The following is a 23,868-nucleotide window of genomic DNA, read 5'->3' on the forward strand; positions in this document are numbered from 1 at the left end:
GTTTGAGCATGAACAATGTATCGGGATCTCGTTTGATACGAGATGGCTACTCATTTAAATCCGAGAATAATGGTTGTTCTATTTATATGAGAGATATGTTTTATGGTCATGCCCCTATGGTCAATGGTTTATTCTTAATGAATCTCGAGCGTAATGTTACACATATTCATAGCGTGAATACCAAAAGATGTAAAGTTGATAACGATAGTCCCACATACTTGTGGCACTGCCGCCTTGGTCACATTGGTGTCAAGCGCATGAAGAAGCTCCATGCTGATGGACTTTTGGAGTCTCTCGATTATGAATCATTTGACACATGCGAACCATCCCTCATGGGCAAAATGACCAAGACTCCGTTCTCCGGAACAATGGAGCGAGCAACCAACTTGTTGGAAATCATACATACCGATGTGTGCGGTCCAATGAGTGTTGAGGCTCGCGGAGGATATCGTTATGTTCTCACTCTCACTGATGACTTGAGTAGATATGGGTATGTCTACTTGATGAAACACAAGTCTGAGACTTTTGAAAAGTTCAAGGAATTTCAGAATGAAGTAGAGAATCAACTTGACCGAAAGATAAAATTCTTACGATCGGATCATGGAGGAGAATATTTAAGTCACGAATTTGGTACACACTTAAGAAAATGTGGAATCGTTTCACAACTCACGCCGCCTGGAACACCTCAGCGAAACGGTGTGTCCAAACGCCGTAATCGCACTCTATTGGATATGGTGCGGTCTATGATGTCTCTTACCGATTCACCGCTATCATTTTGGGGATACGCTCTAGAGACAGCTACATTCACTTTAAATAGGGCACCGTCTAAATCCGTTGAGACGACACCGTATGAATTATGGTTTGGGAAGAAACCTAAGCTGTCATTTCTAAAAGTTTGGGGATGCGATGCTTATGTCAAGAAACTTCAACCTGAAAAGCTCGAACCCAAGTCAGAAAAATGCGTCTTCATAGGATACCCTAAGGAAACCATTGGGTATACCTTCTACTTAAGATCCGAGGGCAAGATCTTTGTTGCCAAGAACGGATCCTTTCTGGAAAAAGAGTTTCTCTCGAAAGAAATAAGTGGGAGGAAAGTAGAACTCGATGAAGTACTACCTCTTGAACAGGATAGTAGTGCAGCTCAGGAAAATGTTCCCGTGATGCCTACACCAACTGAAGAGGAAATTAATGATGATGATCAAGGTACTTTGGATCAAGTTGCTACTGAACTTCGTAGGTCCACAAGGACACGTTCCGCACCAGAATGGTACGGCAACCCTGTCCTGGAAATCATGTTGTTAGACAAAGGTGAACCTTCGAACTATGAAGAAGCGATGGCGGGCCCAGATTCCAACAAATGGCTAGAAGCCATGAAGTCCGAGATAGAATCCATGTATGAAAACAAAGTATGGACTTTGACTGACTTGCCCGATGATCGGCGAGCGATAGAAAACAAATGGATCTTTAAGAAGAAGACGGACGCGGATGGTAATATTACCATCTATAAAGCTCGACTTGTCGCTAAGGGTTATCGGCAAGTTCAAGGGATTGACTACGATGAGACTTTCTCTCCCGTAGCGAAGCTTAAGTCCGTCCGAATCATGTTAGCAATTGCCGCATACTATGATTATGAGATATGGCAAATGGACGTCAAAACAGCATTCCTTAACGGTTATCTTAAGGAAGAGCTGTATATGATGCAGCCGGAAGGTTTTGTCGATCCTAAGAACACTAACAAAGTATGCAAGCTCCAGCGATCCATTTATGGGCTGGTGCAAGCATCTCGGAGTTGGAACATTCGCTTTGATGAGATGATCAAAGCGTTTGGGTTTATGCAGACTTATGGAGAAGCCTGCGCTTACAAGAAAGTGAGTGGGAGCTCTGTAGCATTTCTCATATTATATGTAGATGACATACTTTTGATGGGAAATGATATAGAATTCTTGGACAGCATTAAGACCTACTTGAATAAGTGTTTTTCAATAAAGGATCTTGGAGAAGCTTCTTACATATTAGGCATCAAGATCTATAGGGATAGATCAAGACGCCTCATAGGTCTTTCACAAAGCACATACCTTGATAAGATTTTGAAGAAGTTCAAAATGGATCAGTCCAAGAAGGGGTTCTTGCCTGTATTGCAGGGTGTGAGATTGAGCTCAGCTCAATGCCCGACCACGGCAAAAGATAAAGAAGAGATGAGCGTCATCCCCTATGCCTCAGCCATAGGATCTATTATGTATGCCATGCTGTGTACCAGACCTGATGTAAACCTTGCCGTAAGTTTGGTAGGAAGGTACCAAAGTAATCCCGGCAAGGAACACTGGACAGCGGTCAAGAATATCCTGAAGTACCTGAAAAGGACAAAGGACATGTTTCTCATTTATGGAGGTGACGAAGAGCTCGTCGTAAAGGGTTACGTCGATGCTAGCTTCGACACAGATCTGGATGACTCTAAGTCACAAATCGGATACGTGTATATGTTGAATGGTGGAGCAGTAAGCTGGTGCAGCTGCAAGTAGAGCGTCGTGGCGGGATCTACATGTGAAGCGGAGTACATGGCAGCCTCAGAGGCAGCGCATGAAGCAATTTGGGTGAAGGAGTTCATCACCGACCTAGGAGTCATACCAAATGCGTCGGGGCCGATCAAACTCTTCTGTGACAACAGTGGAGCTATTGCCCTTGCCAAGGAGCCCAGGTTTCACAAGAAGACCAGGCACATCAAGCGTCGTTTCAACTCCATCCGCGAAAATGTTCAAGATGGAGACATAGATATTTGCAAAGTACATACGGATCTGAATGTCGCAGATCCGTTGACTAAACCTCTCTCGCGAGCAAAACATGATCAACACCAGAACTCTATGGGTGTTCGATTCATCACAATGTAACTAGATTATTGACTCTAGTGCAAGTGGGAGACTGTTGGAAATATGCCCTAGAGGCAATAATAAAAGGAGTATTATTATATTTCCTTTTTCATGATAATTGTCTTTTATTCATGCTATAACTGTATTATCCGGAAATCGTAATACACGTGTGAATACATAGACCATAACATGTCCCTAGTGAGCCTCTAGTTGACTAGCTCGTTGGTCGACAGATAGTCATGGTTTCCTGACTATGGACATTAGATGTCATTGACAACGGGATCACATCATTAGGAGAATGACGTGATGGACGAGACCCAATCCTAAGCATAGCACAAGATCGTGTAGTTCGTTTTGCTAGAGCTTTTCCAATGTCAAGTATCTCTTCCTTAGACCATGAGATCGTGTAACTCCCGGATACCGTAAGAGTGCTTTGGGTGTACCAAACGTCACAACGTAACTGGGTGACTATAAAGGTGCACTACAGGTATCTCCGAAAGTGTCTGTTGGGTTGGCACGGATCGAGACTGGGATTTGTCACTCCGTATGACGAAGAGGTATCTCTGGGCCCACTCGGTAATGCATCATCACAATGAGCTCAAAGTGACCAAGTGTTTGGTCACGGGATCATGCATTACGGTACGAGTAAAGTGACTTGCCGATAACGAGACTGAACGAGGTATTGGGATACCGACGATCGAGTCTCGGGCATGTAACGTACCGTCTGACAAAGGGAATTGTATACGGGGTTGTTCGAATCCTCGACATCGTGGTTCATCCGATAAGATCATCGAGGAGCATGTGGGAGCCAACATGAGTATCCAGATCCCGCTGTTGGTTATTGCCCGAGAGCCGTCTCGGTGTGTCTCCCGAACCCGTAGGGTCTACACACTTAAGGTTCGGTGACGCTAGGGTTGTATGAATATGAGTATGCAGTATACCGAATGTTGTTCGGAGTCCCGGATGAGATCCCGGACGTCACGAGGAGTTTCGGAATGGTCCGGAGGTAAAGAATTATATATAGGAAGTGGTATTTCGGCCATCAGGAAAGTTTCAGGGTCACCCGGTATTGTACCGGGACCACCGGAAGGGTCCCGGGGGTCCACCGGGTGGGGCCACTCATCCCGGAGGGCCCCATGGGCTGAAGTGGGAGGGGAGCCAGCCCATAGTGGGCTGGTGCGCCCCCCTAGGCCCACCCCCTGCGCCTAGGGTTGAAACCCTAGGGTGGGGGGGCGCACCACATGCCTTGGGGGGCACTCCTCCCCCCTTGGCCGCCGCCCCCTTGGGAGATTGAATCTCCCAGGGCCGGCGCCCCCCCTGGGGGCCTATATAAAGGGAGGGGGAGAGGGGCAGCCGCACCCTGAAGTCCTGGCGCCCCCTCCCCCTGCTACACCTCTTCCTCCTCCGTCACGTGCTTGGCGAAGCCCTGCCGGAGTGCTGTTGTTCCACCACCACCACGCCGTTGTGCTGCTGCTGGAGCCATCATCATCAACCTCTCCTTCCCCCTTGCTGGATCAAGAAGGAGGAGACGTCACACGCTCCATACATGTGTTGAACACGGAGGTGCCGTCCGTTCGGCGCTAGGATCTCCGGTGATCTGAATCACGGCAAGTACGACTCTATCATCACCGCTCCATCTAACGCTTCTGTACGCGATCTACAAGTGGTATGTAGATGCAAACTCACTCTCTTGACTCATTGCTTAGATGAACTCATAGATGGATCTTGGTGAAACCATAGGAAAAAATTTAATTTTCTGCAACGTTCCCCAACAGATCAATGCCGCGAAAAAAGAGCAGTTCCATAGGCTGGGGCCAGGTGGCTACACGGTGTCCCAGCCTAAGTGGGATAAGTCTAAGAGATGCAGGCTGCAGGGGTTATTCCGATTACACTGAGCTGGCCCCAGGTGCAGGACTTGGTTCTATGCACATGGGGGCGTTGGACCCAAAGACAGGCCAGGTTTTGAAGAAGGCAAGTCTTAAAGGAGTCGAGGACAAAATACTTGTTGCAATAGAAGAGGCTCGAATGGGAGTGTTCCCGCCCAACAGAGAGAACGACGAGCTAACGCACGCCCTGGGAAATCCTGAACACCCGGGAAGAACACGAGGCGTAGGTGTTGTTCCATGGTATGAGGGGTTTTCAGACTAGAACGCCGACTATAGAAGTCGTGCCAGAAGGAAGATGGAGGAGGAGAAGAAGAGGAAGCTGGAGGAGGAGCAGAGGAAGCAGGAATAAGAACGGCTTAAAGGCCTAGAACTTTCGGACATGGAGTTTGCACTCCTATTGCAGCGGCAGCAGCAGCTGATTCACGAAATCACCAGCCAGGGAAGGGGGCCTCTGCAGCGGCAGGAGGTAGCGGATCCAGCATTGGATAGCACCATCCCATCCATGCCGAGTTCCGCACCGGGCCATGAGGCACTGCTGGATACATACCCTGTGGATGACATCACTAAAAACACTAATTGTGAGCTACATACATTAGTGAAGAACATATCCATCAAGGTGGCGGACAGCATTCCTTATACAACCCCCCCCCCCCTGAAGCAACTTTCCATTGCAATCCGATTCCAGCCGGCTATGCTCGTGTCGGGGTGGATGAAGTGGTGGCAGAATATAGGGGGCTACAACTTGACATTCCTGGAGGTGAGGACGAGCGCACACTGGGAGAGGCATTACATCGTATAGTTCTATGGAGAAAGGATTGCATCATCTTTCCAAGGCCACCGACATTGCGTCAGCCGACTCCTCCTCCAAGTCCGCCACCGCGTCAGCAGTCGACTCCAGATCCTCCAAGTCAGGCACCGCCTCTGCAGACTCCTGCTCCTTCAAGTCCGCCAACGCGTGAGGCCACTCCTCCTCCTCCAAGTCCGGCACCGCGTGAGCCCACTCCTCCTCCTCCAAGTCATCCGGCATCGTGTTAGCCCATGCCTCCTCCTCCAAGTCAGGCACCGCACAAGCTGTCGCGCAAGTCATCTCCATCGCCTCAGCAGGCTCGGCCGCCTGAGCAACAGCGAAAGAGAGTCGCCCCAACTATGGCGGCTGGCGGTACAAGTAAAGGAGGCAAGATATTCCAATATGGTCTAAGCCTCGCGCTTCTTCCGCAGAGGCCTTACGATAGGAGCGAAGAGGAAAATGCAGCCGAAGTCAGGAGACAATTGGACGCCCATTTTGGACCGAAGCCGCCATCGCCGCCAAAGGAAAAAGTGCCTGAGCATGTCATTGAGCACTTTATTCGTATGGCTCAGCCACCAGCTCCAAAGCCAGTTGACTTGGACTATGAGCGCCAAATCAGGAAGACACATGAGCGCCGAAAGAAGGAGTCGAGATCGAGCTCCAGCCAAGCAGCTGCCAAGAAAAGCGGGTAAACTGTTCCCCAGCTGAGAGAACATGTGGTGCAATCGATCCCCCCGCTCGTTGTACCATCAACACATGTGAGTACCGGCTACGATGTGCCGGTAATAAACGGTTATCATAGAAGGATGGCTGAAGAGGCCGGTGTCACTGTGGAACAACTCCTAGAGCTCGAGCCCACACCATTGATTACAGAGGCGGAAATAAAACGGAAATATGCCCGTGGCGAACCTTTGGTCAAGCCTGAGGAGGTCAAGAAGGTCTCAACGAGAATGTATCAATTGCATGAATGGTACACGAAAATTACCAAGACTACCAATCAAGAGTCCCTCATGGTGAAAGTCAAGGCAGATCATTACTACCATGAGAATGCTCTGTATGTTGAGTTTACAGAACTGTTTCAGTTATTCAATCAAGACGCATTCGACAAATCTCTCGTCAGTTGCTATTTGTCTGTAAGTGATTTCCTTTTGTAATTTAATTAAGTCTCTAGCTACCTGTAGTGCTCGTTGATCATTACCTATAATATTATCCTCACTATATTCTTTTTTGTGGTATTATGCAGAATGAAGATCTATGAAATGGAAAAAGTTGTACGCTATGGCATTGGGTTCATTGACCCAAATATCGTTAATCAAGTGACATGGTCAAAGCCATTCTATAAACAAGATACAGAGACTAGCTTCTAGAGTTCTTGAAGCGCCTAAATACCAATCAAGATATACTACTTCCTTACCACTTCGGGTGAGTCACACTGTCTTGTACTACAAATTCTGTTTTTTCTTACTAGCTAGATGTTAATTAATAAGTGTATAGGGTTTAGGGTAGTTGATGAGTGTTATGCACATGCCCGCTTAATTTTTATACATGCAAATGTGTGCGCATGCAGTTACCACTGGATCTTGTTAATCATTCGAGTTGAAGATGCTGAAGTTGAAGTTCTGGACTCGCTACTTAAACCACCCGAGGAGTACGAAATCGTGAAGGGGATAGTCGACGGGTAATTTCAATCATCATCAAACTATATGTCGGCCTCTTTAGTTCTTCATTTCCTGATATCAACTAATTAATAACTCATTTATTCATTTTCTTTGCCGGCGGGCAGGGCTAGGCAAAAGTTCAGGAAAGAGGCTCCAGGCGAATGGAAACAAAAGCTGTATTGGTTTCGATCCAAGGTATAATTAATTAAGTAGTACTAGCTAGCTACCATCTCTTTAATTCTAGTTTCAATATACCATTAGTTATCATGCTTGCTTAATTATTATTTGATTGAATTCTATTCTCGTAAAGTACATGAAGCAGTTGCCGGGGAATGATCTATGTGCATACTACGTTTGCGAGAACATTCGCATGATGGCGTCCGAAAGGAGCAGAGATGATTGACAGCAATGGGTACGTTGCCAGAGCACTATTCACAATTTTTACATCATTATCGATATCTAATATATATACACACAACTAATACATGCATATTTGATCTCCTTCTTTAAAGTTCCAGGACGTGCGGGAGAAGCTCCTACCAGGGGATCGCGTATGAGCACTTCAAGAAGAAATAGCGGGATTTTTGCTCGACCAGGTCATAGATCCCAAAGGAGAATTCCATTACCCGCTACCATTGGAGTAATGCCTCCATGTAGGAGAAATTGTACACACACACACACACACACACACACACACACACACACACACACATATATATATATATATATACCAATTTGTATATATATACATGTGTATGTGTGAATGGTGGTGCGAGACATTCGATGATATATATATATATATATGATCGGTCGTTCTACGAGAAATTCTATTTATATATATGCATAACGTGTACAATATGTAGTATCATAAAATATCAGCAAATAAAAAAAAGGAAAACACAAAATTAAAGGAAAAAGAAATCATAAACCCAAAACCCTCCTAAACCTTTAGTATCGGTTGGTATGTCAAACCGGTACTAAAGGTCTCCCAGCCCCCGGCCCTCGCTCCTGCCACGTGGTGGCCCTTTAGTGCCGGTTTGTGCTGAACCGAGACTAAAGGGGGGGACCTTTAGTCCCCACCCGTTAGTGCCGATTGCCCAACCGGCACTAAAGGCCCTTATGAATCGGTAATATAGCTTTGTTTTCTACTAGTGTAGAACTATGGAATCATGTCAGGGAGATGTTTGAAAGTATAACTCTAGATGGAAAAAATGATAAAATTAGATGGAATCTGATGGGCAATGGAAAATATATTGTTAGGTCATGTTATAGACATTTGGTCCAGATGGGATCACATATCCATATAAATTCATGTGGAAACCAAGATGCTTCCTAGGGTTAAAGTTTTTTATGGCTGTTGTTGAGAGATAGCATTCTCACTAAAAGAAACTTGAAAAAAGAGGATGGCAAGGTGACAGTAAGTGCTTGTTTTGTGGGAGGGGAGAAAACATAGATCATCTCTTCATATGTTATTCTATTGCAAAAATGCTATGGTTGGTTATGAAATGCTCGTTTTGTATGCATGATATTCCTGATAGTGTTAATAACATTCTTCCTGTGTGGCTTAGCAAATTTGATAAAAGTGATAGAAGTCTTATGATAGTAGGCATCTCTACGATGCTATGGACTTTGTGGAAGCTTAGAAACAAATTGGTCTTTGATAATATCAGAGCAGTTGATCCCGGTGTGCCGGTGAATCTAATTATTAAAAATTTACATGATTGGTGTGTGCTGCAGATAAACCAAGAAAAAATAAGGAGCATGACGGTTCATGTAAGGCACGTTGAGCGGGTGTCACGGGAGATCTTCAAAGCTGCACATGGCTGGAGGACTAGAGCACCAAGACTGACTACTTTTGGAATCCAAACATGATGAAGATCCTCTGAAGTTCTCTCTACTGCTTGATCTTCCTTTGCCCTCGCGTTGTCTATCTTTTGGACTTGTAATAACATACCAGAATGTGGGTTTAGGGTTTGCCCTTGTGTCTTTATTAGGTGTAGTCTGTTTGATATGAGTTGTTGGAAGGGAGGGAGGGATGGCTTCCACCCTTGTAATAGCGTTGTCGAATGTTTCTATCGATAGTTGAACTGATGTGTGGGCCTTTGTAGTTCCGAAGACATTGTGGTTTCTCTTATATGAAATGGGAGAGAGAACTCTCTTTGTCAAAAAAAATAGGAAGCACCTCTAAGGGAAGTTAGTAGAGCTCACCGGAGAGATTTCTGTCTTTAAGCCGGGAGAAATGATGTGGATAGTGAGGAGTACAAGTGGCACTAGCATTATCCCGAGGCAAGACGATCATTTATGGATTCGAGAATTGGCATAAACACAAATGAGCCTTGTCCAGTGAATCCTGCGTATTTCTTTTGTTTGAGTATAGGCTCACTTGATTGTCGAAGTAAGGATGCATCTAGGGAGCGTCCATGCACTTTACAAACTGTGGGCTCACCAAGGAAATACCCTACTCCTTCTTGGATGTTTTTGTCTCTTAGGTGAGCCGAGTGATTACAATGTAACCCTCCATCCCAAAATAAGTGTCTCAACTTTTGTACTAAAATTAGTGGAAAGTTGAGACACTTATTTTAAGATGGAGGGGGTATCTGTTATCGCCGGTAGCCATCTAAGTATCTTCGTACCTTTTTCTCTCCCGACATCCTCACCTGGAGTTTTTGATGGGTTGGAACAAGATATTCCACCAAAATAACATACAATAAATCACACCCTCCAGCTACCCCTGCCCCCTTCAGATGGATTTGGAAGTTGCGTTGCATGCATAAGCCAAAATATATTCTTACGACGCCTAATCAAGGACAAACTAAATATAAGGGGCCTCATGCCCAGAAAGAATTTTCATTTTATTCATGTTCTTTGCACCAAAAATGTCACTCAAAGCCTCTCACGCCTTTGTTTAAATCATGACTTCAACTACAACTTCTGTGTATCTCTTGGTATACGATGGAACATTGATCTACAACTCCAAGAGACGATATTGAAGTGTATAATAGAAAAAGATTTCACGCCTCAAGGTAATCCTATCAAAGGTTGATGGAGCAAATGGAAACACATAAATGACATCATTTTTGGTAATCACAAATTCTGGATCTTGATCTAAATCATCGCAGTCAATTAAAGATCACTTTCTATGATCTTGGAAAGAGCCAAACCCAACTTGAAAGAAGGCATGCAAGTACGGATTGGCCATTTGTAATTTTGTTTTTTACACCTTCCCAAGGTTTGGCCGACCCATCTATAGTAGGTACAAGCTTTCGGTTTTGGGGATCTTCTAGAAGATTCCCAATGGTTTTTAACGGTTTTGGGAACCTGGTTCCTGGACCGGTTTTTCTATTTCCCTTATCTTTTTTTGCCTATGTTACTTTTTTTGTTTTTGTTTTCTATTTCTTTTTCTTTTCTTTCTTTAATCCTTCTATTTTTTTTAGTTTTTCTTGTTTCTTTTGTTTGAAATTTTCAAATATTTGTTCTGAATTTTAAAAAATGTTCTCGTGTTCAAAATTTTGTTCACAAAAATATTATTTCTTTGAAAATTTGAACACAATTCCAAAAAGTGTTCATGTTTCAAAAATTGTCGTCGGTTTCAATACTTGTTCATGATTTCAAAAAAAATCATGTTTCAAAAAATGTTTAGGGATTTAAAAACTGTTCTCGTTTTCAAAATTTGTTCAAGATTTCATAAATATCTTTGTGTTTCAAAATTGTTCTCAATTTCATTATTTTTTCAAGATTTCATAAATATCTTTGTGTTTCAAAAATTGTTCTCGTTTCCGAAATCATGATTTCTTAAATATCTTTGTGTTTCAAAATTGTTCTCATTTTCAAAATTTGTTCATGATTTCATAAATATCTTTGTGTTTAAAAAATTGTTCTTATTTTGAAATTTGTTCTTCTTTGTTCTTCTTTTAAAAAATTGTTTTTTTTTAAATGTGCAAAGTTAAAAGCAAACTTTGTTCTTCTTTCACAAATAAGGTTCAGAATTTTTCAAGATCTGACGAAATTCTAAATTTTGTTCCTATAATTCAAAAACTATTTGAAAGTTTCAAAGTTTGTTCACATTTCCAAAAATTTCTTCGTGCTTTTGAAAATGTTTTCGATTTTTTTTTTAGTAATTTGTACGCTACAGTAAATAGGATGCCGGAGTGAACATGACGTTATAATTAAAAACTATTCACTCTACCATCTGTCACTATCGGCCGTAAGGTGTAGTGGCTAGCAACACATGTTAGTTATCCCGACGTCGTGAGTTTGGTTGTTCTTCGCTATATATTGGCCTGCCCTGTTGGAGACGCTCGTGTGCATGAGGCCGACTGTTTGGCGCAGTTAGCGTCCTGCTGATTCTCAAAAATGGAAAAAATGAAAAAAAAAAAGAGTTAGGCTCCGGATTGCCGCGACCTGGTTTCAAACGCCGCGAAGAACTGATTGCCGAAGCCGTGGCAACGGTCGACTGAGCGAGCGACCAACGGGCAGAACAGAGTCCGTTGGGCTCCGGATCATCCAGTCCACCGCTCTTCCAGGCGGGCCCGGGGCCCACGGTGGCATCTGACCAGTGACGATCCCCACCACCCAACGGTCACTTCACTCCTCCCCTCAATAAAAAAACGCCTCGCCCAACGGCGTCCTCCCCGGAATCTAGCCGTTGCGCCTCCCCGTCTTAACTCCCTCCGCTTCCTCGCGCATTTCATTCCATTCCATACCATTCCATTCCATTCCCCCGAGAAGATCTTGCCCCGCTCCTCTCCGCTGCGCCGTCCCGAGATGGCAACCGTGGCCAGGTCCCCGTCGCCGGCCGCGGCCAGGCCCTGCCCCGCCATGCGGCGGAGCGCCGACTCCAACCCCTTCAAGCCCGCCGGTAATTTCCCTTGATTTCTGCTGGATTTATTCTCTCGTTGCGGCGGCACCCTCGATTCCCCCTTCTCGATTCGGTGGTTATGGCACGCCAGCTCTGACTGAATCCCCCGTCCCTCATCCGCAGATTGCCCCTCGCAGAGGAGCTCCAGCTCCAAGGGCGGCGGCGGCGGCGGCGGCTGCCACCACGCCTCCTCGCCCTCGCCGCGGCGGAGGTCGCTCTCCTCCACCTTCGGGGAGAAGGAGAACGAGCCGCGGGACCACGCGGCTCGGACCCCCAAGCCCGCGGCGCGCTCTGGCGGCCCCAAGAACTTCATGGCGCCCACCATCTCCGCCGCCTCCAAGGCCGCCTCGCCCAGGAACAGCACCAGCAAGGTGCTCGGGGAGCGCAACCACGACACGCCCCACCTCGCGCCCTTCTCCCCCGCCAACCTCGCGCACAAGCCCAAGCCCGACCCGCGCCGCCTCCGCCTCTCCTTCGACGCCCCTCCCGCTCCCGCCGGAGACGACGACGGCGCGGGGGTGGAGGATCCCGTGCGCGCGGAGCGCAGTCTGCGGCACTCGTTCGAGGCACCTCCCGCGCCCGCCGCATGGCACGGCCCGCTCGCTGGAGACGACGACGACGACGCGGGGATGGAGGATCCCGTTGGCGTGCGCGTGGGCGTGGGCCACCAGCTCGCGGCGGCCGATCCGGTGGACGCGGAGCCGTCCCGGGCGGCCCTGTACGACCCCAAGACCAACTACACTTCGCCGCGGCCGCGGTTCCTCCACTACAAGCCCAACCCGCGCGTCGACATCTACGGGCACAGCCGCGCTGGCGTCAGGCGCCTCGAGGACGGCTTCGCCTCCGCCTCCGCCTCCGAGAGCAGCGACGAAACCGACGCCACTGCCACCACGGAGGACGACCTCACGGAGGAGGAGCAAGAGCAAGCACAGCAGAATCACCTGCCAGGGGAGCAGCCAGCTCTCGCCGCTCCATCTGAGGCCGCCGAGGCTTGCGTCCTGGCGCCAGAGCCCGCGCCGGGTTCGCCGCCGCCTCCTCTGCTGCTGTCATCATCGGCTCCAGCTGCGGTGACTCCCGAGCCGGCTCGCGTCTCTGCACCGGAGCCGAGGGCGACTCCTCCGCGAGCTCGTGCACTGACGCCGGAGCCGAAGCCTGGGATGCGAGCTCCAGCGAAGAAGAGGTCCTCGTTGAGGTTCCTGCTTCCCGTCGCTTTCGTTCTGTTCATGTCTGCTGCTTCCGTGTGCGTGCTGCTGCAACCAGATTCTCCGATCATGTCAAACACCGCCTTGTCGAGGGCGGCGTCCAGCTTTCTTTCAGTTCAAGAATCACACCCTGTGGAGTTGGCTGCTTGGCTCAAGCAATGGTCAAGCAGTTCCTTGGATTCGATCACGTCTTACTGGGAGGCCTTGGCCTCCACATCCACACAAGAGCAGGAGTACTTTGGTCCGCACTTCGCAGCCAACTGGAGTGCTGCAGCTGCCGATGCTGACAACCATGGCGCTGCCGCCGATTTCTACTACAGCTTCGCCGAGGCATGGCCAGTGCCACCAAGTGAAGAGCCTATTAGCAGCGCCAACGCCCTGACTGCAGAGCCGGAAGGTGATGTTGTGGTGGAAGAAGAAGAATCAGTTGATGATGCTGGAGTGGGAGAGAAATCTGATGCATCAGACTACTACGACATGGTGGTAGATGAGCTTGATGTGGGAATGTCAGAAGAAGCTCCAGGTAGCAGCTATGATGTCCTGGAGGAGCAGTTGAAGATCCAGGATGCAGTTTCTGAAGCAAGCAGTGCTAACTTGATTGCAGAATCAGAGGGTGTTGCTGCAGTGGTAGAAGAAGAATCTGATGCATCAGACTACTCCAAGCTTGATGTTGGAGCATCAGAAGCAACTCCAGGTAGCAGCAACGGCGAAGAGATCAGTCAGGATTTGGACACCCCGTCTGAACCTGCTGAGCTGCGCGAACAGGATGTTGAGAGTGAAGAGCCCGACGAGAACCACGGCAGTGGCAAGGAGGAGGGCCAGGAGCCGCATCTTGGTCTTGAGTCGGACTCCAACCTGTCGCCAAGCTACTTGGACAGAATCTCAAAGCCCGCCGCAGCAGCAGGTGTTGCCATTGTCGTGGTCATTCTTTCAGCAGGCATAGCCGCCCTCTCCATGAGGAAGAAGCAAGCTCAGGTTGCCACAAGTGCCAATGCACCGGATGAGCAGGAGCAGGCCGAGGAAGCTGAGACTCGATCTGGTTCAGCGAGCAGTGAGGGCCATCGTCTTGCCAAAGGTTCAGTGGCAGAAGAAACCGAGCGATTCGGTGACTCTGGCTTCTCTCAGTACAGCAGCAGCTTGTCGTCTGGCCATGGCCAAGGCAGGGGGAAGGCCAAGGAGGAGGAAGAGAACGTCGGCCTCGAGCCCGCGTCCAAGAGGGAGTCCATGTCATACTCCACTTCATCCTATGGCAGCTTCACGACCTACGAGAAGATCGCTGCCAAGAAAGTAAGCTTCGATTCTTCTTGTCCATGTTATCTTCTCTGGTCAGTCAATTTCAAATGTGATGTATGCGTGTAACTTACAGGTTGTGAGCTTGTTTTTGCAGAGGAACAAGGATGATGAGGCGATGACACCGGTCCGACGCTCCAGCAGGCTGCGGAGTGTCAAGTCACCCGAGGCCGAGTCTAGTTAGTTAGTGCTCTGACTAACTACCATTCAGGGCACCTAACTCGTCGTAGCTGCTGCTTGCCCAGTTCCACGCACCTTGTTAGACAGACACAGCTTTCTGCTGTCATTTTCTGCAAAATTGATTGGTAACTAGTAGTAGGATTTATGTTTGTGGTTTGAGATTGCTTAGATCTGCATAAGTGATTGTGGACAATTCCCTTGTATTGCTTCTCTGATTGAGATGAATATTCTTATCAAACTTTGCTGGTGTTATGTTTCATACTGAGAGTTGATCCCAATACATTAGAACTATTTTTTAATGGTTGTGCTTCAAGTGTAATGCTGTGTGGACAAGGCATCATCTGTTGCTTTGTGACTTTGTTTAGCCCTTCTATATTCATATTACTCCCTCTGAGTATTAGTTTACGGAGGGAGTACATTGTTTACGGAGGGAGTTTTCTTAATATGCCGAAAGTATGTAACCTTTTCACACGAAGGATGCGAGATTTTGAAGAATTCCTTCCTGTCATGAAACATACGAACAAAGTAAAATGTTAATCTAGACAAAACAGCTGATTTAGCGTTGTCAAGTGGGCACGTTTGTCACCTATCTCCATAGTAGTTTGGACTTGACATCAAAACTGTACGTGTGCATCTTGTATTTCTCGTTTGCAAAATACGCAATACTGTGATTTTCAAGCATATACTCCCTCCGTTTCCAAATACTTATCTTTCTAGGCATTTCAAATGGACTCAACATACGGATGTATGTAGACATATTTTAAAGTGTAGATTCACTCATTTTGCGCCGTATGTAGTCACTTGTTGAAATCTCTACAAAAACAAGTATTTAGGAACGGAGGGAGTAGAATCTGATATTATAGCTTGGCATATTTTGTTTTGCTGGTGATCTATCTCTCCTCTATTTGCCTCACTTTCAGAGGATTTTAACGCTTTCGAACTGTGCATCAGCAAAGTTTCTAACATGGGTAATAAAGAAATGACTATTGCATTGTTTGAAGCTTCTATAAGAACCAGGCAGCGAATCAATGAACCGGCGGTCTTATCGATAAAAACCCACGACAACCTTACCGGTTTGGTCACCGGTCCAATCTTTCAAATATACTCGATAGTACAATGGAAAGACAACAAGACACAAGACGACTGTCAAAAACTAAAATTGCATGAGAAATCATACAAGTCTGTAAGAGCTTGAAAAATACACAATACACCAAAATGCATTGAACCAACGGTAAGGGGGACGGACACATGCAAATGCCCTCCTCATATATCAGGCTTTGAAGACCGCAATAGCCACTCGTCGTTGAGGCATCACTCCACACGGCACATACTTGAAATCCTTCATAACCAGTCCAAAGGCTTGGAGAAACTGGGATATGCCACAAAACAACCATCACCATCACCGTCGTCACCTCGTCGTTGCCGCCGGAGAAACGAAAACGTAAGGGAAACAAGAATATACTTGACCTAAAAAAATGAAAGGTACGGGTCCCCACTCCTCTGGCAGCCGCCGAACAGCCGGGCAGGAAAGAGATTCCAAAGCCCCCTGCTTGCAAATTGTCGAGATTCACATACTTCGTTGCATGTTGGTAGCACTTGTTTAAAAATGATTGTACACGAAATGGTGTATCACCTACAAACAACATGTCGACTACGAAATGATAGAGCGTCCAACCCCTGATGTCTGAACTTTTTTTTTATCGCGCACCAATCTTTTACTCCCTCCGAATGCTCTTATATTATGGGAAGGAGGGAGTATTTTTTTTTTTACAATCATTATCACGCACCAATCACTAGCAAAAGAAGTGATAAAAAAGAACTCATGAAAAAAGGACAATTTGCTTGGGAAAAGCGGGTAGCAATCAGAGGCGGGAAAAAAAAACTCAAACGGCCGGCCGTCCCCACATGCCAGGGACAGCCCGCCCAATCCGTCTTCCACTTGCCAGGTGGGAGTGGGACCCACCTGTCATTGGCGCCACCACCCTGCGCAGAGCCACACTATACTTCGTCGCAGGAAGGAGTCCGCCCCTCGCATCGTCCGCCCACCACCATCGCCGCCGCCGCCGCCGCCGCCGCCTCGGAAACCCTAGGCCCGATGGCCACCTCCGCCGCCGCCAGCTCGTTCCCCTCCTACCTCTCCCCGCCCCCCGCCTCCCGCCGCAGCGGGGCCCGTCCGGCCCTGGCGGCGGCGGCGGCGGAGGGGGTGATGGACGTGGTGTCGGAGGCGGAGCTGAGGGAGAAGGGGTTCATGGGCATGCGGAAGACGAAGCTCGTGTGCACGGTGGGCCCTGCGTGCGTGGACGCGCTGCCGGCGCTGGCGCGCGGCGGGATGGGCGTGGCGCGGGTCAACCTCTGCCACGGCGGCCGCGACTGGCACCGCGCCGCCATGCGCGAGGTGCGGAGGCTCAACGACGAGGAGGGCTTCTGCGTCTCCCTCATGGTCGACACCGAGGGCTCCCAGCTCCTCGTCGCCGACCACGGCGGCGCCGCCTCCGTCAAGGCCGAGGTATGCCGTGCCGGGCATGCTGTTTTCTGCAGCTGCGTCAGTCAGATTCAGGCGCTACGCATGGGTGTGCTCGTGCCGTGGTTTTTACTTTGTTGTGCTGTGTTTGACTTTTGCGCTGCTGTGGAGTAATCTGATCAGGGATCGTGCAGTGACCAGAAGTAAAAAATTATACTCGATCTAGGAGAAGGTCATATTAATCTCTAGTCTTGTCTGGGGAATTGGGACTCAGTTTTAGACAGCACCAGTAAGCTACTGACAATATTCTGCGACAGCATCACTAGATTCTCGAAATTTGATTATGGTAATAAGGAAGTTTGTTTCGCTCACTAAGTGGTAACTGCACATGATGACTAATAAGAGAAACAAACTGTAATGAGTTCCATAAGAAACTGTAATGAGATTTTTTTTTTGGAGAAAGTCATATTAATCTCTAGTTTTGTCTGGGGAATTGGGACTCAGTTTGGTAGATAGCATCACTAAGCCACCGACAATATTCTGCGACAACATCACCAGATTCTTGAAATGTGATTATGGTAATAAGGAAGTTTGTTTCGCTCACTAAGTGGTAAGTGCACATGATGACTAATAAGAGAAACAAACTGTAATGAGTTCCATAAGAAACTGTACCGAGAAACAAATTTGCATCCATCAGATTCGGGCGCTACATATGGGTGTGCTGGTTTCGTGGTTTGTACTGTGTTTGACTTTCTGCTGTGGGGTAGTCTGATCACAGATCATGCAGTAACCAGAACTCCAGAAGTAAAAGGTTCTACTCGATCTACGAGAAATCGGGGCTCAGTTTGGTAGACAATATCGCTAAGCCACAGACAATATTCTGCGATAACCGAGCCGTAATTTTCTTTTTGTGTAACAACAACTCATTGTGTCGCCAAACACATTGGCAGTAACTATCATGTTGTGAAAATAGAGTCCAAGATCAAACAATTGATATTCAGTATACAGGCACTATGTCTATGCTTGCTGATCTTCTCACTAAAGGCTACCAGCATGTCTCTTTTGAACACATATTGCTGGCATGTGCCTAGTGGGAATCCTATAATTATTGGTCATTGGACAGTCATGATAACGAGATTCTCAAAATTCGATTATGGAAATAAGAAAGTTTGTTTCCCTCATCAATTGCACAGGATGACTAATAATAAAAGAAACAAACTGTAATGAGGGCCATAAGAAGGTAGTATGGCTATACAGTATACACACATAAAACCCCTAGATACCATAAGGTAGTTCGGCCATAATCTACTCACATCAATATGAATTAACCTGAGTTTGGCGAAGCCATCTTTCTAGTCAATGTAGTAGAAGAAGATGAGCCGATCACGAACCTGGTGAGTTTGCTGACAGTGTGGCTATTTCAAGTCAATGGAAAGCACTCTCCAGATTGGTTTGGAGTGATGCAAGATTGGGAGCACTTGTAACCTTGATTAATTTTGTGGTTTCAAGTCCAGGGCCACCTATTCCATGCTCATTAATTAATTAGTTAATCCCCAATGACATTTTTAATCTCACAATTACTTATGCTACCTTTTAGGTCATAGTTAACTTAGTCATTTGATTAAATTATCATCTAACAGTGGGATCCCGACATCCCGTGCCACTGTGACAATATGTGATTTGATTAGATTGACAGCATTTTGGTAGGATGATCATTAGTTGGGTGCTAGCCTTCAAAATAATTAATTGGGTGTTTCTGGGTGAAGAGATCCTTTTTGTGGTTGGTTACCTTTGCTGGCTGTTGTACACACATATGCTTAATATATGTTTCGCTTATTTAATGTATAACTTGATTAGTTTATAGAACTTTATGATTTGATAGTGGCCCCTCTCCTTTTATGATAAACAAAAATAGTAGTCGTTTCGGTGCCTGCATGTTATCGGGAAACAGGAGTATCAATCAGTTTTGCTAGTCATACATTGAACAGCACACTATTTTCATGCTAGCTTAGATTGAGTGGGTGTTTTACTATAAGTTGGACTGTTTGATTCTGAGCTCCTGGTGAAAAAAAGTGAATTGTACAGTTGTCCTGGATGACAGGCCAGTCTGAGGGTTTGACATCACCTGTGATCTATAATTATATTTATACTTAAGTTTTCAGTAGAAGGTACAATTGTATTATTTCCCAAAGCATCGATCTGCATTGTAAGAAAGAAAGAGAACGTTGTGTTTTCTCAACATATGTTTTAGTCCTCAATGCCTTGTCTTTCAGTGAAGATGGAAATCCTGATATCTTTTCTTTCTTTGATGGTGCCGCAGGATTGCTCTGAATGGTTATTTACCAGTAAAAAAACCGATAAAGTTTGCCCATTCACAATGCACGTGAACTTTGATAAGTTTTCTGAAGGTCTGAAGATGAACATAAGTTGGTTGTTGGTTGTCCATAATATGAATTTTAAGAACAGCTTATTCACAATGTAGTTGCTGCACTTTACAGGCATTCTAGTTGGTGATGAGCTTGTCATAGATGGTGGAATGGCAACATTTGAAGTTACAGAGAAGATCGGAAGTGATCTGCGCTGTAAGTGCACAGACCCAGGTTTGCTTCTTCCTCGAGCCAAGTTGTCATTCTGGAGGGACGGAAAATTAGTTGAAAGGAACTTTGGGCTTCCTACATTATCCACAAAGGTTAACTTATAATGCAACACTTATTATTCTTGTAGCTCTTGTATTTCATTTTTGATAGTTTCATTTTAATTTTCTCACTCATTAAGAACAAACCATATGTTTGGTCATTATCAGTTTGATATCTAGCATGACAATTTTTTTGGCTAATATTCTTAAATTTTTATTCTTACATTACTTACTGAAACTAGTATCTTCTTGCTTGCTAACTGCCTATATTGTATTGTAGGATTGGGCTGACATTGAATTTGGCATAACTGAGGGAGTTGATTGTATTGCTCTTTCATTTGTAAAGGATGCTAATGACATTAAGTCCCTGAAAACGTACCTCTCCAGAAGATCATTAGAGTGAGCAGAACTGCAATTCTTAAAGGACCTAAATATAAGTTGGTGATACACATATTTGTTCCACAGAGGCGTCTGTAGTGTAAAAGTTGCTTAGAATGTCTAGGATTGTCCAAGTTAGAACTTCGATCACAGAAATTACCAGCAGCAGGGTTCTGACTTCTGAGCCTCTGACTGCTGTTGTACAGCTTCCAATAAGTGCAGGATTCTTTTGTAGTTTAGAGCATGCTATTTGCTATATCTAACTTGGAAAATGTGAAATGGCGTAGCAATAGAAATTGACGCCATTGTTTGACGATAGAGCATATAAAGTGGGAGTCTGTTATTTATCCAACTAAAATGGCACTTTAGGACTTGTGCCTGTGATACTGATATACGTCAAAACTTAGCAACTGGCACAGTTCAATCCATTAAAAGATGGCATACATATTCTTTAGGACTTAAGAGTTATATTACTGTTCATTTTGTTGGGTATCTGCTATTGTAATGCAATCTACTTGTATAACAGACACATTAAGATATTTGCAAAGATCGAGAGCCTGGAATCTCTCAAGAACCTGAAAGACATTGTAGAGGCATCAGATGGAGTCATGGTTGCGCGTGGTGATCTTGGAGTTCAGGTTCCTCTAGAACAAATCCCAGCCATCCAAGAGGCGATTGTTGAATTATGTCGAAACCTGAACAAGCCTGTGATAGTTGCTTCTCAGCTTCTGGAATCAATGGTTGAATACCCAACGCCTACTCGTGCAGAGGTAACCTGAACTAATTTTTATGAAATTTTGCTTCTCAAGACCTAATTACTTTAGCCTTTTATTCTCGCATTCACTTGACGAACTCTCGTTGCCTGTATTAAGGTGGCAGATGTTTCTGAAGCAGTGCGGCAGTACGCAGACGCTATAATGCTGTCAGCTGAGTCTGCTATAGGTGCATTTCCCGAGAAAGCTCTATCCGTCCTACGTGCTGCTAGTGAGCGGATGGAATCATGGAGCCGCGAGGAGAACATGCAAAGTCTTCTTCCGCAATATCAGCTTGCAATCGCTCTGCCCGACCGGATTTCGGAGCAGATTTGCACCAGCGCTGTGGAAATGGGTATCTTGTTTTCTTGTGTAAATAGACTCCATCATATCCAATCTCTATTGTTCCATCGAAATTCACTTGTTGTGTTATACTCCATGCAGCAAACAACCTTGCCGTGGACGCCATCTTCGTCTACACAAAGCATGGCCACATGGCGTCGCTCCTGTCACGCAACCGGCCCAACCCTCCCATCTTTGCGTTCACCGATGACTCCAACACAAGAAAGAGCATGAACCTTTACTGGGGTGTGATCCCGCTCCAGCTCCCGCTGTCGAACAGCATGGACGACAACTTCAAGCAGACCATCAAGCTCCTGAAGTCCAAGGGCTCGGTGAAACCTGGGGACTCCGTCTTGGTCGTTGCCGACTCGGATCTGAACCAACCTTGTGCTGCTGCCACATCATCAGTGTACCAATCCATTCAGGTCCGCTTGGTGGACTAGGCTAGGCATGATTGAACTCGGATAGCTGTCACTATACCGAGGTTTTACGGCAAATGTGCTATATAGAGTGAAGAACAGTTTGTGTATTTGTGCATGCATTACGTGTTTTCGCTGTCCAGTGTGTGAGATATATGATCATGTTGATCTCCGTGAGAACGGTTACTGCCTTACACTTGTGTTTGTGACAATTGCTGATCCCTTGTGGATGCTTTTTTTCTTTTTCTTTTTGAAGGTAGAAGTATTGTTTGATCTCCGTACTGTCTCAGATGGTCCAGTTAAGCACAAATTCTTGCCGTGTTAGTGCTAGAGTTCTATCAGATGAATTTCAGTACTAAATTACTGTGAGCAAATACTAATAATTATGAATTAAGAGCCTTCTTTTGGATATTCTAAGACCTGTCTGCCACTCGTACCTCCTACATAAACAATTGAACGACTAAAGCTAGGATACGCACTTCGTTTTTGTTGCTCGTTCCAAAATATAAGATGTTAAGCGTGCACTCAAACTTTCCCATCATCGAGCACTACCTAAAGAAGGACTAGAAGATGTATTTGGGCACCAAAGGGCAGAACAAAACAAAAACGATGAATTCAAAATAATGTCACGAAGCTTTCATAGCTCAGTTGGTTAGAGCACCCGTTTAGTAAGCGGGAGGTCTTGAGTTCAACTCTCAATGAAAGCAAATTTATTTCTTTTCTGCTCTTTTTGGATGACCATAACAAATTTTCTGCCCGGTTGAGCTCTCAATGAAAGCAAATCGAAGTGATTTTGCATTTCCCACCCGCATAAACATTTCAGCCCAAATGTTTCTTGTGTTTCCAAGTACCAAAGAAGATTTTTTTGCTGAGCACAACTATTTTTTTTCTTATATGCTTCGTGTTTTTCCACGCATACCAGAACATTTCACCCCAAAGTTTCTTTCATTTTCCAAGTACCAAAGCAAATTATTTTGTTTTTTCCCTACATACTTCGTGTTTTTTCACGCTTAATGTCTCTTGTTTGCTTCCGTATGGCATAAGGGCATGTCCAATGCTGACCCGCAAATGGACACGACAAATGTGTGTTTTTATGTCCAGACGTGGTCCGTAAACATGATGCGGGAGGTGCGCCATGCAATGTTATTCACAAATTAATCCGGTTGGAATGAGAGAAAGTATGTGGGGACCATGCATGTGGTGGAGTATTGTGCGGTCGTGTCCGGTAAGGAGGAGAGAGAGAAGAGGGGGACCATGCATGTGGTGGGATATCGTGTGGTGGTGTCCAGTTGGGAGAAGAGAGAGAAGAGGGAGACCCTCCATGTGGTAGGACATTGTGCATGTCCGGACTCCCGTATAGCTCCCCCCTCACTTTGACTCCGATTTACCAAAAAAACAACGTTCGGAGCGCAAATAGGGGTCCATGTTCGATGCCAAAAATTAATAAAAGTGATCCGGACAACATACATCGGAGCTTTGCAGGTCTCCTTTGAAGATGCCCTAACATGAGTGATTTCTCTTGTGAGAACACCCATAGAGATGCACAATGCCCAATACTAGCCCCCCTCGAAATATTGTTACTTTTCCAAAAATGAATATGTATTTTTTTGTGAAATACCCATATCTATAATAAACATCCATCAAAAGTACAAAACACCCTAAACATAATTAAAAAATCATGTCAAGGTCTCTGGACCACCGAACGACGAGTACCGTCGTCATAACGAGCCGCTCATGTGTCACTGTTACCGTTCTCATACCAGAGTCGGCCAGACCTTGTCAATGACAGTAGGGACCTCTTCGTGCACGTGACCCTAAGACCAACGTTCTCATACCAGAGTCGGCCAGATTTGTGAATGTAAAAAAATATATCCAAAAAGAACTGTCAGAAATAAAAAAATAATCCAAATAGAGCCTAATTAATCTCTTCAAACAGGCCGGTTGAGCCAAACCTGTTCAATCCTGCATATGCAAACTAGTAATGGCCTTGTTTGGGTGTTGGAAGGAACTGTTTGCTGTTTGGACTTATTACTTGAATTCTCATCATCATTCCATGGAAGACCATTTAACCAATGCTGTCTTCCTAATGCTTCTTATTTAATCTTCCTAATATAGATAGTAGATGATGTTGATGAAAGCAGACAATGCTTTCATTT

The 23,868-nt window shown here is 45.8% G+C and overlaps 2 protein-coding genes and 1 non-coding gene across 3 annotated transcripts; all 3 read left to right on the forward strand.

Moving 5' to 3' along the window:
* Nucleotides 1–11,824: 11,824 nt before the first annotated feature.
* Nucleotides 11,825–15,024, forward strand: LOC119294609 (nucleolar protein dao-5-like). The gene is made up of 3 exons (XM_037572822.1): nt 11,825–12,053; nt 12,177–14,542; nt 14,643–15,024. The coding sequence occupies exons 1-3, from the start codon at nt 11,960–11,962 to the stop codon at nt 14,727–14,729; spliced, it is 2,547 nt and encodes an 848-aa protein (XP_037428719.1). The 5' UTR covers nt 11,825–11,959; the 3' UTR covers nt 14,730–15,024.
* A 1,720-nt stretch (nt 15,025–16,744) lies between these two features.
* LOC119294610 (plastidial pyruvate kinase 1, chloroplastic-like) lies at nt 16,745–21,989 on the forward strand. The gene is made up of 7 exons (XM_037572823.1): nt 16,745–17,231; nt 19,507–19,594; nt 19,685–19,875; nt 20,102–20,220; nt 20,726–20,969; nt 21,072–21,306; nt 21,396–21,989. The coding sequence occupies exons 1-7, from the start codon at nt 16,821–16,823 to the stop codon at nt 21,734–21,736; spliced, it is 1,629 nt and encodes a 542-aa protein (XP_037428720.1). The 5' UTR covers nt 16,745–16,820; the 3' UTR covers nt 21,737–21,989.
* Nucleotides 21,990–22,345: 356 nt separating this feature from the next.
* Nucleotides 22,346–22,419, forward strand: TRNAT-AGU. The gene has a single exon. It is a non-coding gene; the product is annotated as a tRNA-Thr (tRNA).
* The last annotated feature ends 1,449 nt before the right edge of the window (nt 22,420–23,868 follow it).

This window comes from Triticum dicoccoides, chromosome 4B (genome assembly GCF_002162155.2).
Source record: "Triticum dicoccoides isolate Atlit2015 ecotype Zavitan chromosome 4B, WEW_v2.0, whole genome shotgun sequence".
Taxonomy (NCBI): domain Eukaryota; kingdom Viridiplantae; phylum Streptophyta; class Magnoliopsida; order Poales; family Poaceae; genus Triticum; species Triticum dicoccoides.

Bases quoted from the DNA above. Each gene is read 5' to 3' on its own strand.
- LOC119294610 (XM_037572823.1), top strand. From the start codon at position 16,821: ATGGCCACCTCCGCCGCCGCCAGCTCGTTCCCCTCCTACCTCTCCCCG. The intron at 19,595-19,684 runs GTCTGAAGATGA...TGCACTTTACAG, and splicing joins CTTTGATAAGTTTTCTGAAG to GCATTCTAGTTGGTGATGAG. The intron at 21,307-21,395 runs GTATCTTGTTTT...TACTCCATGCAG, and splicing joins CACCAGCGCTGTGGAAATGG to CAAACAACCTTGCCGTGGAC.
- LOC119294609 (XM_037572822.1), top strand. From the start codon at position 11,960: ATGGCAACCGTGGCCAGGTCCCCGTCGCCGGCCGCGGCCAGGCCCTGC. The intron at 12,054-12,176 runs GTAATTTCCCTT...CCTCATCCGCAG, and splicing joins CAACCCCTTCAAGCCCGCCG to ATTGCCCCTCGCAGAGGAGC. The intron at 14,543-14,642 runs GTAAGCTTCGAT...TTGTTTTTGCAG, and splicing joins AGAAGATCGCTGCCAAGAAA to AGGAACAAGGATGATGAGGC.